Here is a 13117-nt window from a genome sequence, read left to right as displayed (position 1 = left end):
TTTGGAGAATGCACAGAAGCGGCCTGTTGAAGTTGTAGTACTGAACTTACATACATCATGTATTGTAGAACGATATGTGTCTCAGGAGCAGTTCTATTCAAGGAAGAATGGAAGCACGCAGCACGTCACCTACTTGGCTTGCCTGATTGACCAAGAGTTGTTTTTCCAATTAAAGAAGCATTTTCCTTCACAGTTTTGAAATTTCTCAACAATGCATGCTGCTGATCTGATCTAAGCCAAAAAATATAGATACATGGTGGTAGCAAGAAATCTGAACATTGTTACTATATGAAAAACATGCCTCTGAGATACAAAATTGAGTTAAATCTGAGCACAGTGTGTCAGATTTGATAGTTTAATGAGCTAATATAAACAGGTTGCAATGCCAAGCTCTGATGATAAGTGAGTTACCTAGAGAAATAAAGTGATTTATATTTTTTTAGGTCTGATTTAGAGTTTCATACCTCTGTGTGGTGTCTGGAGTATTAATATAAAAATAGTGCAGCAGTATTCTACCGTGCAAGATGATATACTGTAGAATTGCTTAAGGTTCTCTATAAGGAGTTAATTTTTTTCTTTCTTGAACAGCCTAGAAGCTGCCTCAAAGATCTTTGTAAGCAGTTGCTTAATATTGTGCCCATTTCTCCTTTTCACCTTGTAATGTTGTAATATCAGAAAGTCTGTACAGTAGGTAAGGAAATGGAGTTTTTCAAGTGTGCAAGGAGAGAAGGAAGTGTCAGGCAAGAAAAATAAAATGCTTTGGTACTGCTTGGGTGCAAAAGAATGTTCTCGTGTCTTCAAAATTTAAGACAAACTTTTTATCCTAGGCATTGATTAAAAAAAAAAAAGGCATGCAGTAGCCATACCATGCTTGGGAAAGGCTGAGTTGGAAGGCCTGGTCGTATGGGCATGAAAGAAGTGTACAAGGTTAAGAAGTCAGCATAAAAACAGTTCAGATATGAAGTTTTTCAAACACGTAATCCAGGTGGATAGATTTCAGTATGGAAAACCTAGTTCTTGTGGGGATAAACTACACTGTAACATGACACATTTTATAAACTCACTTTCCTCAGTTGAGAATACTTGAAAAAGAAACTACATAAACACTGCCAATGAATGCAGTTCTCTGGATCTTGCCACCTCCACCAGACATCTGCAAAGACAATTTCTGGTTATGAAGAGCTTCTCCAATTATGTCTTGATGTCAGTTCCAAAAGTTATGCAAAAGCCACAACTAGTGAAAGTCACTGGTTGCAGTCGCAACAATCCCCCGGTATGAATGGCTTTTGGAACAGGGCCATTAAAGCAGACAGAAAAGAGAATCAACAAGAAACATACAAATCTTACCTTTCTTGGAGAGGGTTTTGCCTGCTACTGCTTGAAATGTGCATCTTGCTCTAACGCGTTTTCTTGCTGTTACAAGATTAGAAAATCACACAGACAAGGCGTATTAGGAAACTGCCTACTGAAATCGGAGCCTTTCTCCAAGCCCCAACACTTAGTCTATTTTAGCATAGTGGGGAAGAGGGGAAGAATTATAGAACAGACGAGTGATCTGTAACACAGAATGTTGCCAGGAGGAGAAGTACATAGGTCACGGATTTTGTAAGAGTAAGGAATTAGTATGGAAGATGACATGTGTTTGGATGAGTCAGAAAAACGGGCAAGCAGAAATGAACTGGTCTCGAGGTTGTGCAAAAGACTGTGGCATTTGGGTGTGTGATTCTGGCATGCAGATATCAATTCTGCTTTTGACTATGAATCATGCCACTCTTCGTGTCTGCAAAAAGTACATTTCTAATACAGTTTCTGTAATGCTCAACTGGCACCAACACCACATAAGTGTTGCAGCACATCAAAAGCTGACAGGAAGAGCAGCCTCTGTAGAGCACGTTCGCTGCAGAACTGGTATCAGAAAGGAGCAGTAGAGGGTACAGAGTGCTGTATTTTTTTAAGCGACCTTTACAATGGTTTGAAAGAGACACACAGGAATTCTGCAGTATTTCTAGCCTTCGAGCATTTTTGTGCGAGCTAAGAAGTGATGACACAGGGGAGTAGCCCTCTGCAGTTTTCCCCAATGATCAGGTTCTAAAGATCCACTGTCAGTGCACAGACAAAGGTAATAGAATTTCCTGCTCAAAATTCAGTTTTTAAACATCGGAATATCCAGGCTTACCACAAAATCCATAAGGCTTTTCTGAGTGTTTCTTGAGCTTAAACAAAAGATAGAGATACAACTTCCACTTGTGATGTTTTCTCCTTGGAATGGTTGAGAAGAGAACAATCGTTAGGAATTCAAGGCTCGAGGTTATTCTGTGTGTGGATGTAGTCCTCTCTTTACAGGGATTCCAAATGTATCTTACTAGAATAGTCAAACATTTGTGGCATCTTTCTGCTGGCTTATCCTTTTTGGTAAAGATGCTCAACTGCAATTATGCAGAGCATCCATTTCATGTCTGCTGTGCTATAGCTGCAAAAACAGGAATAGTAGAAAATATATAAAATAACTTCTCTGAAAATGACAGTTGATTATTAAGAGTGGAAAAGTCTCATATTATTATGAGTAATAACTGCTTAATTGTCCCAAACAGCAGCCAGTTGATCACTTGTATTGTCTGTTTATTGTTTGTTTGTTTTCAATTCTCTCTTATATTGCTGTCATTTATTTATTCTTTATTTCCGAGAACTCTGGCAGTTACAAAACATAATAGCCCTCTCTAAAATTCATCCAAAACACAGGATGGGATGTTTATCTTGCCTAGAAGCACACACACTCAAATGTAACCACCCTCTCAGAGGAAATCCCATGTTTTTGTACACATGACCCACTGTTTGGAATCTTGACTTAATCTCCATCACGTTATCTATGAACTCAGCACTGTCAGCAAAGGTGCCTGTGGCAAATGAGTAAGGGAAATTTATTAGATAGTTGTGGTTGGGTGACTCTTTTAAATTATTGGGTAATCTCAAAATATAATCCTACTCTCACTGAAGCCAGTGGCAATGCACTTGTCAGCTTCAGTGAAGTAGGTGTAACTTCCTTGTTTTCAGCTAAGGAATCTGCAAGGGCAATCTTGCCTTTCTGATGTGACTGCTGAAGTATCTGAATTATGTTATTTGTATCAGAATTTAAACCAGAAAACTTCAGGAACAATGCTTTCAGCCTCTTTAGCACATTTCAAATCAAAGTGATCAAGAGCTTTACAGACGATTATGAGGATATATAAAAAAGATCATCTCACCTGCCAGAGAAGTGCATCTCTCAGAGAAATAGCTCACAAAGCCACTTAACAGTATCCACCCATAGTTCAGCGCATTTAAATAGAAAGTAAAGAACACCACTATACTTGATTGACTGCAGGCAGAATTAAGGGAAGCTGAGCATCGTTACTGAAACAGAAATTTGGACCGAGTGCCAAAACTGACTTTTCGTTTTTGCTTGCACTTTTTTGTCATTAATGCCATGTGATATAAAATGCCAGCATTGTCAGCACTGAAACTGATTTTAATCTATAGGCCAAGGTCAAATAAAGGCAGGCTGTATGTAGTAATCCCTGCATGATGCTGATTAGTCATTTTGCTTTCTGATTAGTTCACCATTTCAGGTATGTATTTAGGTTTTTGCAATATTGGGGTGTGGGGGTGTCCTACTCAGTTTTTTTCTTTTGCCTTCATAAATTTTGTTGAAAAGTGCAGATATGAGCAGCAAAGTACTTAAATCTTCTGATCCAATTGCTTTCTCATTACACAGGACAATCCAGAGCAGCCATGATACCTCCAAAACAGCCAAGGCAACCGAAGGGAGCATTGGATGATGCCATTGCCTTTGGAGGACTAGTAGATCAGGAGACAACAAACAGCTTACAGCCAACACCACCTCCACTGCCGAAAAAAACAATTTTGAGAGCTAACACAGAGCCAAGTCCCAGAGATCTCCAGAAGCAGGCTCTTGAGAACAATCTGTGCATTGTGGCCAACCCCACCTACGACATCGACACCCACTGGGAAGCAAGCAGTGCCTGCTCTTCAGTCAGCTTGGAGCTCAAGGTGCTGGACAACGAGTCGGGAGATTCCTTGGACAGGCCTACAGAAAAGTTAAGGACGACCACCTCAGCAACTAACAGTGTTTCCAGCCTAACCACTATCAGTATTAGGGACCGGTGTTCCAATAGCATGGAGTCTCTGACGGGGAGACGCATCTCGCAGACTAAGCAGGGCAAGGGTGTCCAGAAGCCGCAAAGGCAAGCACTTTATCGAGGAATTGAAAACCGAGAAGAAGTGGTAGGTAAAATCCGAAGCCTTCACACCGATTCACTGAAGAAGCTGGCACTTAAATGTGAAGACTTGTTCATGGCCGGACAAAAAGACCAGCTGCGGTTTGGAGTTGACAGCTGGTCAGATTTCAGGCTAACCAGTGACAAGCCGTGTTGTGAGGCAGGCGATGCAGTTTACTACCCAGCTTCTTACGCAAAAGATCCTCTCAACAATTATGCAGTCAAGGTAAGAGGGGTTGAATAATGGGAACCCTAGATATCAGGGACAGAATGTAATGACAATAACCGTAATCAGCAACACTCCCACTTGTGGTTGGTCCTACAAATAAAAGTCAGTGCTGCTTGTAGCGCTGTGTGAAATGTAAGAATCCCCAACATACAGGCATTTCCTTCTATAAAGAACCACGTTTGCAATACTAAAAGTTCATCTGCATGCAGAAGAACCTATGTTCAAATACTTAATCAGATGATACTAAATCATCGCTCTTAATGACATAATATTTTTCAAGTTTTACATTTTCAGAGCTTTGTAATTTTAAACGTAACCTCTAGAGTAGTGTGTCTTTATGTTCCCATACAAAGCCTTACATTGTCACCAGCATTCATTACCAGCCTTTCAAAATCTCCCTTCTAGCCATCGGCGCTGCTTTATAAGCTATACTAAAAAAGTGGAATTTATCAGTGTTGGTTTTGTTGCCTTTTACTAAAGAAACAATTGATTTGTGTCTAGGTTATTGTTCAGCTAGAGCATAAAAGAAGTAAGATTTACTAGACTTACTGCTAATATATTAATGAATAGTTGGCAGCTATCTCGCTAGGTGTTGTAACTTGATGAGGTTTATATAGGTAATTTTTTCTGAGCGCTGCATCTCTGCAGTTCTCAAGGGTTTTCTGGTAGGATGATAGGAAGAAAGACAGCTGAGAGTCATAGCCCTGTCAGACTTCCTGTGTGACCTTGAGCAAATCACTGAACTTCTGACTCCTCCCTGTGGAAACTGAGATACAACAGCTATTACCCAGCGCAGGTGTGAGGTGTAATCCATTATTCCAAATAGAGCCTGTTGGTGTTCTCAGAAAGGTGGAGTTTTACAGGAATAAAATGTCACTATTGCTCCTGCATTATTGCTTACAAGAAAGATATAAAAATAAATAAATGAAGGGTAAGCTTGTTTCAACTGATATTTTCTCCTGAAGCGGCATCTTTTTAAGGCAGATTTGTGGGCAATAGTCACTTATATTTCTTCAGTTTACCAAGGCTCTCTTTTTGAAAAGATTTGAAATGAAATATGGATGCCATGACCAGTGGTACTAAACAGCTGAGAAACAGATCACGAATCTATCTGCTAATCTAGTCTAGTTGCAGAATCAAGTCTGGTCTGACTCGGGTTCTTTTTGTTTTGTTTTTAATACAGTGATGCCAAAATCATGGCTTCTGGGATCCCAGGTAGTATTTTTTATATGTACAGGTTTGGGTTACCACTACTATGATTCCTGTCTGCACAGGCAGGACTGATGCTTTTGTTTTCTACAAGATATTTAGGAGAATAGAGCTCTTGTACAAAGCTAGTAAGAAGAGAGCACAGCAACGTAGCATCGTCAAAAATATGTGCCATGTTATTTTCTGTTACACTTCAGATATTGTCTTAAGTAGTTCTCAGACTAAGAAAATTTATTACAGTATAATAGGTGTGATAGTCTCAAGTGTGAGTGAAGTATCCATAAAAATATCATTGAGTGGGAGGTCACAGTGAACTGTTGTGCTGTCGTGTTAAAAGAAAAAGTTATTCTTGGAAATACGCTCTCTTCCAGTTAATGTGATATTGGAAGATACTCTCTCTACAGGTGTACTCTGACTTCTGTACAAACCAGGCAGGATCAGCATATAGGATTACTGTTTTGTTTTCATTTTCTTTTTCACATACCTAAACTATTTCACATTCATTTTCACATCCAGTTAAGTTGGGTTCTCTTTAGTTCCTTGTTTCTCTAGTGCTTGATTTTATTGTTGTATTCCCTACACCAATGTACTGATTTATATAGCCATCTTTAAACTGGATTTATCGGATTTTCCCCTTGAAGTTGAAATGTACTAACACTGGTTTTGTCTTAACATTTGCTGCTAAGTTGAACTTTGACTTGTAGGTCATTGATCCGGAACAATTTTTACAATATCTCCTAACAACAGATTGCTCTTAGATTACATGGAGATTTTGTGCATTTAGCTTCAACAAATGTACCAGATTTACTACCATGGGTAATTCTTATATAAGCCAAATTACATAATCATCTACCTCCAACAAATACGCTATGTATTTCTGTCATTTTAACCCCCTCATCCCCAAAACAGGATGGCAAGAACAGCGAGATGAAAATTAATGGTGTGCATAGTGAATCCAAACTATAGCCTTCCTATTACTTTTGATCGTGGGAAAGTAGCAAAAGCCAAGCAACACTGCCTAACAATTCAGATGCTTTTTAAGTTCTCCAGTTTTCACGTTAGATTTGAGAAACATTGTAATAATGTGTTTTATTATTATTATTTCTCAATTTGTAGGAAACAAGAGATTTGCCCCCAGAAGGGATTATGGATCTTAATGCACAAGCCAAAAAAAAGTAATGTTAATTTCTTATCTCCAAAAGTATAATTATAAAAGCACTGTTAAAATGTAAGCTTTAACCGTTTGACTACTGCTGAGTTAAATTTAGAAGAACGAACCTTTTGTGCAGGTGAATATGCCCATGCACCCTTCAAAATCTGGTGCTATCACTGAAGATGATCTGATAAATTTGGTGCAGAACAAGTGCAGCTTTTTCCATTTGGTGTGGATATTAGAGGAAACATGGTTTATAGGAGTGTGTAGTTTCAAAGCATTGTATTGTGCTTCTTCTCTTTCACCTAATCTGTTAGTAAACAACCTGTGCCAAAGTGTTGCAGGAAGCCATGTGGAAATTATTTTGATTGAAACATTGCAAATAAAAACAAATCACCATTAGAGAACTACTTTTCCAAATAGCAAAAATAGATGTTCCCTTACAAGAAAGGTTTTCATAAAATTCCAGTCTTTGAGGTATTTTTCCTTCACTCAGTACAACTATCATCTTCTAAGTAGCCGGTAGATCAGTCATTCCAAATATGTAGGGAAAAGGTTATACTACAGTAAAAGCAGAAGTGACTACCAATTTTTTGTACAGAGTGGACTGGACACATCCACTTCTTAGTATCCCTAAGGAGACTTAATATGGCAGCAATATGATGGGGATCTTCAGAGAAAAAAAAAAGAAAGAGGAAGAATGTGATTACTCTGGATGAGTAATGGTTAGGCAAGATTAATTACTGTGTCAGTCAAGGGGAGGAAACTACTTCTACTTTCAGTATCAAACTCTCAAGGAAGTTACTGCATGATGTCATAGATATATGACACAGAAGTCATGGTTCAGAGTCCATACAGAACAACGCAGACGTAAAGAAAACAATGTGCTGAGGTACCTGTACCATGTGATTTCTGGACACAGGCACATGCTGCAGTGTAATTTAGGTAGGTTAGTGGGACTTGCAAAGGTACAAACAGCTCAAAAGGAGCAGTTAAAAAAATGTATTGCTTTGATAGCAGAAATTCTTCATGCATTAAAACCTTAAGATTTTTGCTAGGGTTCCCAATCCAAGTATAAAATAGAGCAATGCAGAATTAAATAGTATTGGGCTGAATATAGCTGATCATTGTCAGCTGCAACTAGGAAACTATTTCCTGGTTTTGTTTAGATTGTGACTTATTGTGTTAATATTTGTTGGTTTTTTTTGATTAATACAGTTCCCTAGTGGCGCCTGGCAGAACTGTTCTCAGAAGTCATCCCTGAATGTCATGATCAAAATAAAGCTATATACGTTAAACTTTTAGCCCGTTCCAAGTTCAGTCATAGCAGCACAGAATTCTGTGTTTTGGCACATTGTTAAAAAGTCAGTCACTCTGTTCCAAGGCCAGATCAAGAAAATGAGGTCAATCTGAGATCAAACTGGCCTTCTTGGAGAAAAAAAAAAAAAATCGTGCCAAGAACAAGCTATCAATTTGGGATTAGCAAGCTTTCATTCTACACAGAATTTCATTTGCAGTTGTCCCTGTGTGTAATACAACAAAGTAGCACAGATGGTGCAGTCTCTGTGATCTTCTGTGTTTCTCATTTTCAGCACTTGTAAATTCATTTCCCACTACATTCATCTTTAAGTTCACCGATGTCCCGTAAAATGCATAGGACAGAGTGGAAATGAGATTCCCTGCTGGTAAAATGGAAGTCAGCTGATGGCACAGTAGGCTACTGGACACATAATGGAAAAACAGAAGCTAATGTAGAAGTTTTTAGAAGCCCTGAAACATTAAAATCTTGCTTCTTTGTGAATGGGGGAGGAAAAAAAAAAGATTTTGAAATGGCAGGATATAGAGAACCTTGTCCTATGGATGCACTAAAGGAAAGTCACAGGATGACAATGCATGCCAGTGAAAAGAAGGTGGAAAATTTCTATTCCTTCATACTCAAATCTCTCTTCGCATTGCTTTCTTGCATCATATGGAAGGACTTTTTACTGTTGTTGCTTCATCTTTTGAACAACCATCCTGTTATCAGCACTAGAAATCAGGCTTGCCAAACCCAGATCAACCAACTCCTTTCATCATAGCTCTCAGAAAAGGCCACAGGATTTCTGTATTTATTTTTTTTTTTTTAGAGTTGATGACTGGAACAGACAAAAGCTTTAAATATCATGCAAAGAAAATTGGGTTGTATATTTGCTCACAGTTTTTAGATAGCATTAACTGTCACTGACAGAAAAGAAGCTCTATATCAGTTTCTTTTGCACTTTATCACAAGCAGCCCATAACTGCTAACTGTCAATGAGGGCATCAAATTTCACAACCTGTCCCCTAAATGTTTTTAAAGGTAAAGATAGACTTTGCTTAACTTACCAGAACTCAACCCATCTTAAAAATTTTAAATCTTGGTCATTCAGGTTATAGTTTAGGTGATAGTGGGGTTATGCCAATACAAAATGCAAAGGTAAGCATTATTACCCATTAATGGTATTAAAGAGTAGCATTCACTACTCTTGCAAAACTTCAATATAAAATACAGTTCCTAATAGAAAGTACAGCACAGAAAATGATAAAATAGCACAAAGATTCTTGGCCCGTATTTTTTCTGATTCCAGGTAATCCAGTGTAAGTCAGTAAATGAAATTTCATTCTATGAACTGTCTCAGAACAGATCAATAAGAAACTGTAGTTTGTCTCTACTGCTTGCAGTACATTTTCCCCGTTCTAATAAGATACTAGTACAATGGGAATCTGAACTCTACAGTCTCAAAGCCCAGTACTTACCTGGGCTCATGCAGCTGTATTTCACAGCAGAAGTCTGAAGAGTAATCAAACGCTTAAAGGACCATCGGATTACTGCAGGTCTTCCTTTTAGAAACAGTTTTATTAATTCAGACGGGTGTCTGACTCATACTTCAGCCTTTGGATGCTGTTCCTAGACAGCCTAGCTTTCCATTCCCCTTTGTCAGTTACAGAATATCTAGTGTACAAATTTTAGTGCTTGTATAGTCACCAATTTAACCAAGTTTAAATAAGGCAGCTGCCTCTTCTACTTCTCACATCATGTTGTTTGTAAACAAAAAGCAAGAAGCAGAAAATACATCCCTAATCAGATTTCAGCTGTCTTGTTCTGGAAGCTACTGCATGCATGTTGGTGTATCCATACACTTGCATGTATTGAACAGAAGTAAGAAAAGTGTCTGGTAGCCATCATTGTTGGGCATTTAAGAGATTAGATTTTTTTTTTTGTTTATCTTCTTCAACAACAGAATAAGGATGGAAAATCTGTTCTGATGAGTGCAATCACATTAGTATTGATGGTAATCAAAATACCATTTAGTCTTCAATGTCTGTTTCGTTGATACAAAGATAACCTCTGAAGTCACTGTAGCAAGCATGGAATTAGCATCTCCATTCTTGTTTGAGAGGCGTCTGAAACAAAATCTCATGTTTGAGAGGTGATGTTTGGAAACCTTTGGCTCTGCTGTGGATTCAGACTGTAGAGTTGACAGTGACTTGAAGGTTTTCATAAACAACAGGAATAGTGGAATCAGTGATTTTTTCACCCTTGGATGATTATATATATGTTTCTGTTCTGCTTGATGCTGAAGAGGTCTTAACTGGAATATTGTATTCATTATAGGGTACCATTCTTCAGAAAGATGTAATAAATATGCAAGAAACCAGAAAAGAGTAACAAGAATCAGAGGGTTAGGAATGAAGAAAAGAGTGAAATAAGATTAAATGGTAGGAAAAAGGGAGACGATGGAGAAGGACAACTCCCTTTCAGGGTGTTTTTTAACAGGCTGGGAAGGCACTTCTTAAGGATGATCCAGCTGGCAACATACAGATACAATTGCCTTGCAGGCCTGTTCTGCTAAATCAGAAGAAAAGGGCAGAGGCAGCGTACTGTGCCCTAACAGCCACATGCCTTTTGGTGCAGATATCTTGCATGACCGGTCGTTCCTAAATTCCAAGGGAGCATTGCCACATCCACAGAGAGACCTACTGAAGTTGTGCTTTTGTACTAGTACAATTCTAGGACTGGGGATATTTTCTAAAAATGAGTGAACTGAGGCTGATGTTTGAGACATGCAAAGTACTAGTATTCTGTTATTTTAACTGAAATTTCAGTAATACATTTGAGAGTGCTTTTTTGAAGTAAGTAGGAAAATGGGGCTGCCTAGGACTATCATTAAGAACTAGAAATCAGTTTTGATTCCTTTTCTTTTCCGTTTTTATAGGCAAGGAGAAGTAATTCTCATGAACTTTTGAAAAAATGCCTTTCACCAAAATGCTATTCACCAAACTGGAAAGTGTTGATTGCTTTAAGAGCAAATACTCTGCAGATTTTCTTTTCCTGATAGACTATCATTTTTATCTGGCAGGTGGCATTAGAACTCCTCTGGGGGTAACATGAGGTACAGTGTGGTTGCTAAGGGCAACTGCCTTTTTTTAATGCTTTTCTTGACATTAAAGAGCGCTTAATTTTATATATATATATTGTAAGAGTATCCACCTGGACGCTTTCCTGCTAAACCTACTGTAGGGAACCTGTTTTTAGCAGGGAGGTTGGTATTGATGATCTCCAGAGGTCCCTTCCGACCCCTACAATTCTGTGATTAGTTAATATTTCGGATTAGGTCCTTTAAGTAATAACAAAACAAGAAAAGCTGGCTTGCAACTTACAGAATTTTCTACAGCTGGAATTGATGGTCTCCATGGCTGGCTGTTCAAGAAAAAGGCCAGGGACTTGAAGGGCATGGAAAGCAAAATTATTTTAATTTTCATTAATCGTTCTCCCAGTCAGATTTGATACATGTAGCAAGGGTAGTCTATACAACACTTTTCTACCTCTGTCTTTTGTGCAGTATTAAGTATTTGATAAACCCAGGGACTTCAGTCTCCAAGACGATCAGCTGACATACATAATTCAAGGATTCATGCTGTATTTTTACTTTTAGTTTAAACTTGTAACCCTTGAGAGATGGGGGGGACTGTCATTGTCATTTCATATAGAAATGTGCATCGTCACCTCATGTATCTACTTCATATGACTGTCTGACAACGCACTTCTCAACAAGCATAGAAGACTAAATGTACAGTTTGTGTGTTTGTTTAGTGGAAGATGAGTTCACAACTAGCCCTACATGAGTTCCTGAGAAGGCAAAAAAGGAAAAACCAGGAGAAAAGCCACCTTTTGCTTCCATCTAGGGCTAGTCTGAGATTTGGGCTCCTTAATTGCTGTGACTGTGCAGAACTAGTGCTGACTTTTCTAACCTCATTCTTAGAGATCAGCCTTTCCTTTGTTTTCAGAAAGGAGCTAAGGGAGGCTGTAACTTCATCTGGAATGAGATACCTTCCTATCTTCTCTTCCTTTGAGCTTTGCAGTAAAAACCTGTTGGTGCTTTACACCAACTGAATAGTTAGGCTCTAACCTTGTAAAGATTAAAACATGCACTTAACCTTACAGGCTCTGAACAATCTCAGTGAAGTCAGCAGAAGTAAGGTTAATGCGCAACGGTCAACACAGCTCAGTCTTTGTAGGGCTGCAAATTTAATTGGTAAATGCCGTAGAACAGAAGCCCTAGTAGAGATTGTCCCATGGCTGTCATAAGGCGGTCAGAGCTGCCAGTTGTTATGACAGTGCAGGCAATTAATGAGGATAGTAATTATGGTGATAATGTACATAGCAAGGTATTTCTGGACAGCAATGAAATATAGGTAGATAGGACAAAATATCCCATACTTAGGATGTTGACAAATGATTGAAAGCAATTAAGGTACCATGTTCTAACGAGTTTCCATTCATCACCTGAGCCACAGCACATTCCCCTGTCTGTACCTCACTGAAGATATGATGTGTGTTAGGTCCACACTGCTTCAGCTAATAGATTTCAGTTTCCAATTACAGTGGGCAAGGAGCATGCATCCAGTCATTTAGCTCAGCTGACAGCTGGTAACTGGTTATGCCATGCTGGTTCACTCGTGTGCAATCATCTGATCATATCCTCCGATATTCTACGCTTATTTCTTTATATATCCTATTGCTCTTGATAATTCTTATTTTCTTCAAGCTTCACACAAATCTGAGAGAAGTTCAGGAAATAAAATGATACAGATAAACAAGTAACTGTGCAGTAAGCTTCCTTGTGAAGTTACCTTGTGTCACTGCTCCTCTGACTGAAAGCAGAACCTGCCTGAGCAGTATTTTCTGTAGACCAATAGATGCACAGGAGAGCTGCTTGCAAGTATTGATCT

The 13117-nt window shown here is 38.6% G+C and overlaps 1 protein-coding gene and 1 long non-coding RNA gene across 7 annotated transcripts in view; one reads left to right on the top strand and one right to left on the bottom strand.

Moving 5' to 3' along the window:
* The window catches only part of LOC140003392 (uncharacterized), a 60479-nt gene extending 58919 nt beyond the window's left edge, over positions 1–1560 (bottom strand). The window contains exon 1 of the long non-coding RNA XR_011811921.1: positions 1348–1560. This is a non-coding gene — a long non-coding RNA (uncharacterized lncRNA). The remainder of the gene's footprint in view (positions 1–1347) is intronic.
* Positions 1–13117, top strand: part of PEAK1 (pseudopodium enriched atypical kinase 1) — a 118303-nt gene that overhangs the window by 97599 nt on the left and 7587 nt on the right. For all 6 annotated transcript variants that reach the window (XM_027466103.3, XM_027466105.3, XM_072043319.1 and 3 more), the window contains one exon: positions 3752–4500. In XM_027466103.3, coding sequence (XP_027321904.2) covers positions 3752–4500 — 749 coding nt within the window. The remainder of the gene's footprint in view (positions 1–3751; positions 4501–13117) is intronic.

Source organism: Anas platyrhynchos, chromosome 11, assembly GCF_047663525.1.
Source record: "Anas platyrhynchos isolate ZD024472 breed Pekin duck chromosome 11, IASCAAS_PekinDuck_T2T, whole genome shotgun sequence".
NCBI classification, from domain to species: Eukaryota; Metazoa; Chordata; class Aves; order Anseriformes; family Anatidae; genus Anas; species Anas platyrhynchos.
Note: the sequence above shows the minus strand (reverse complement) of the source record. Positions and strands in the feature narration are given on the sequence as shown.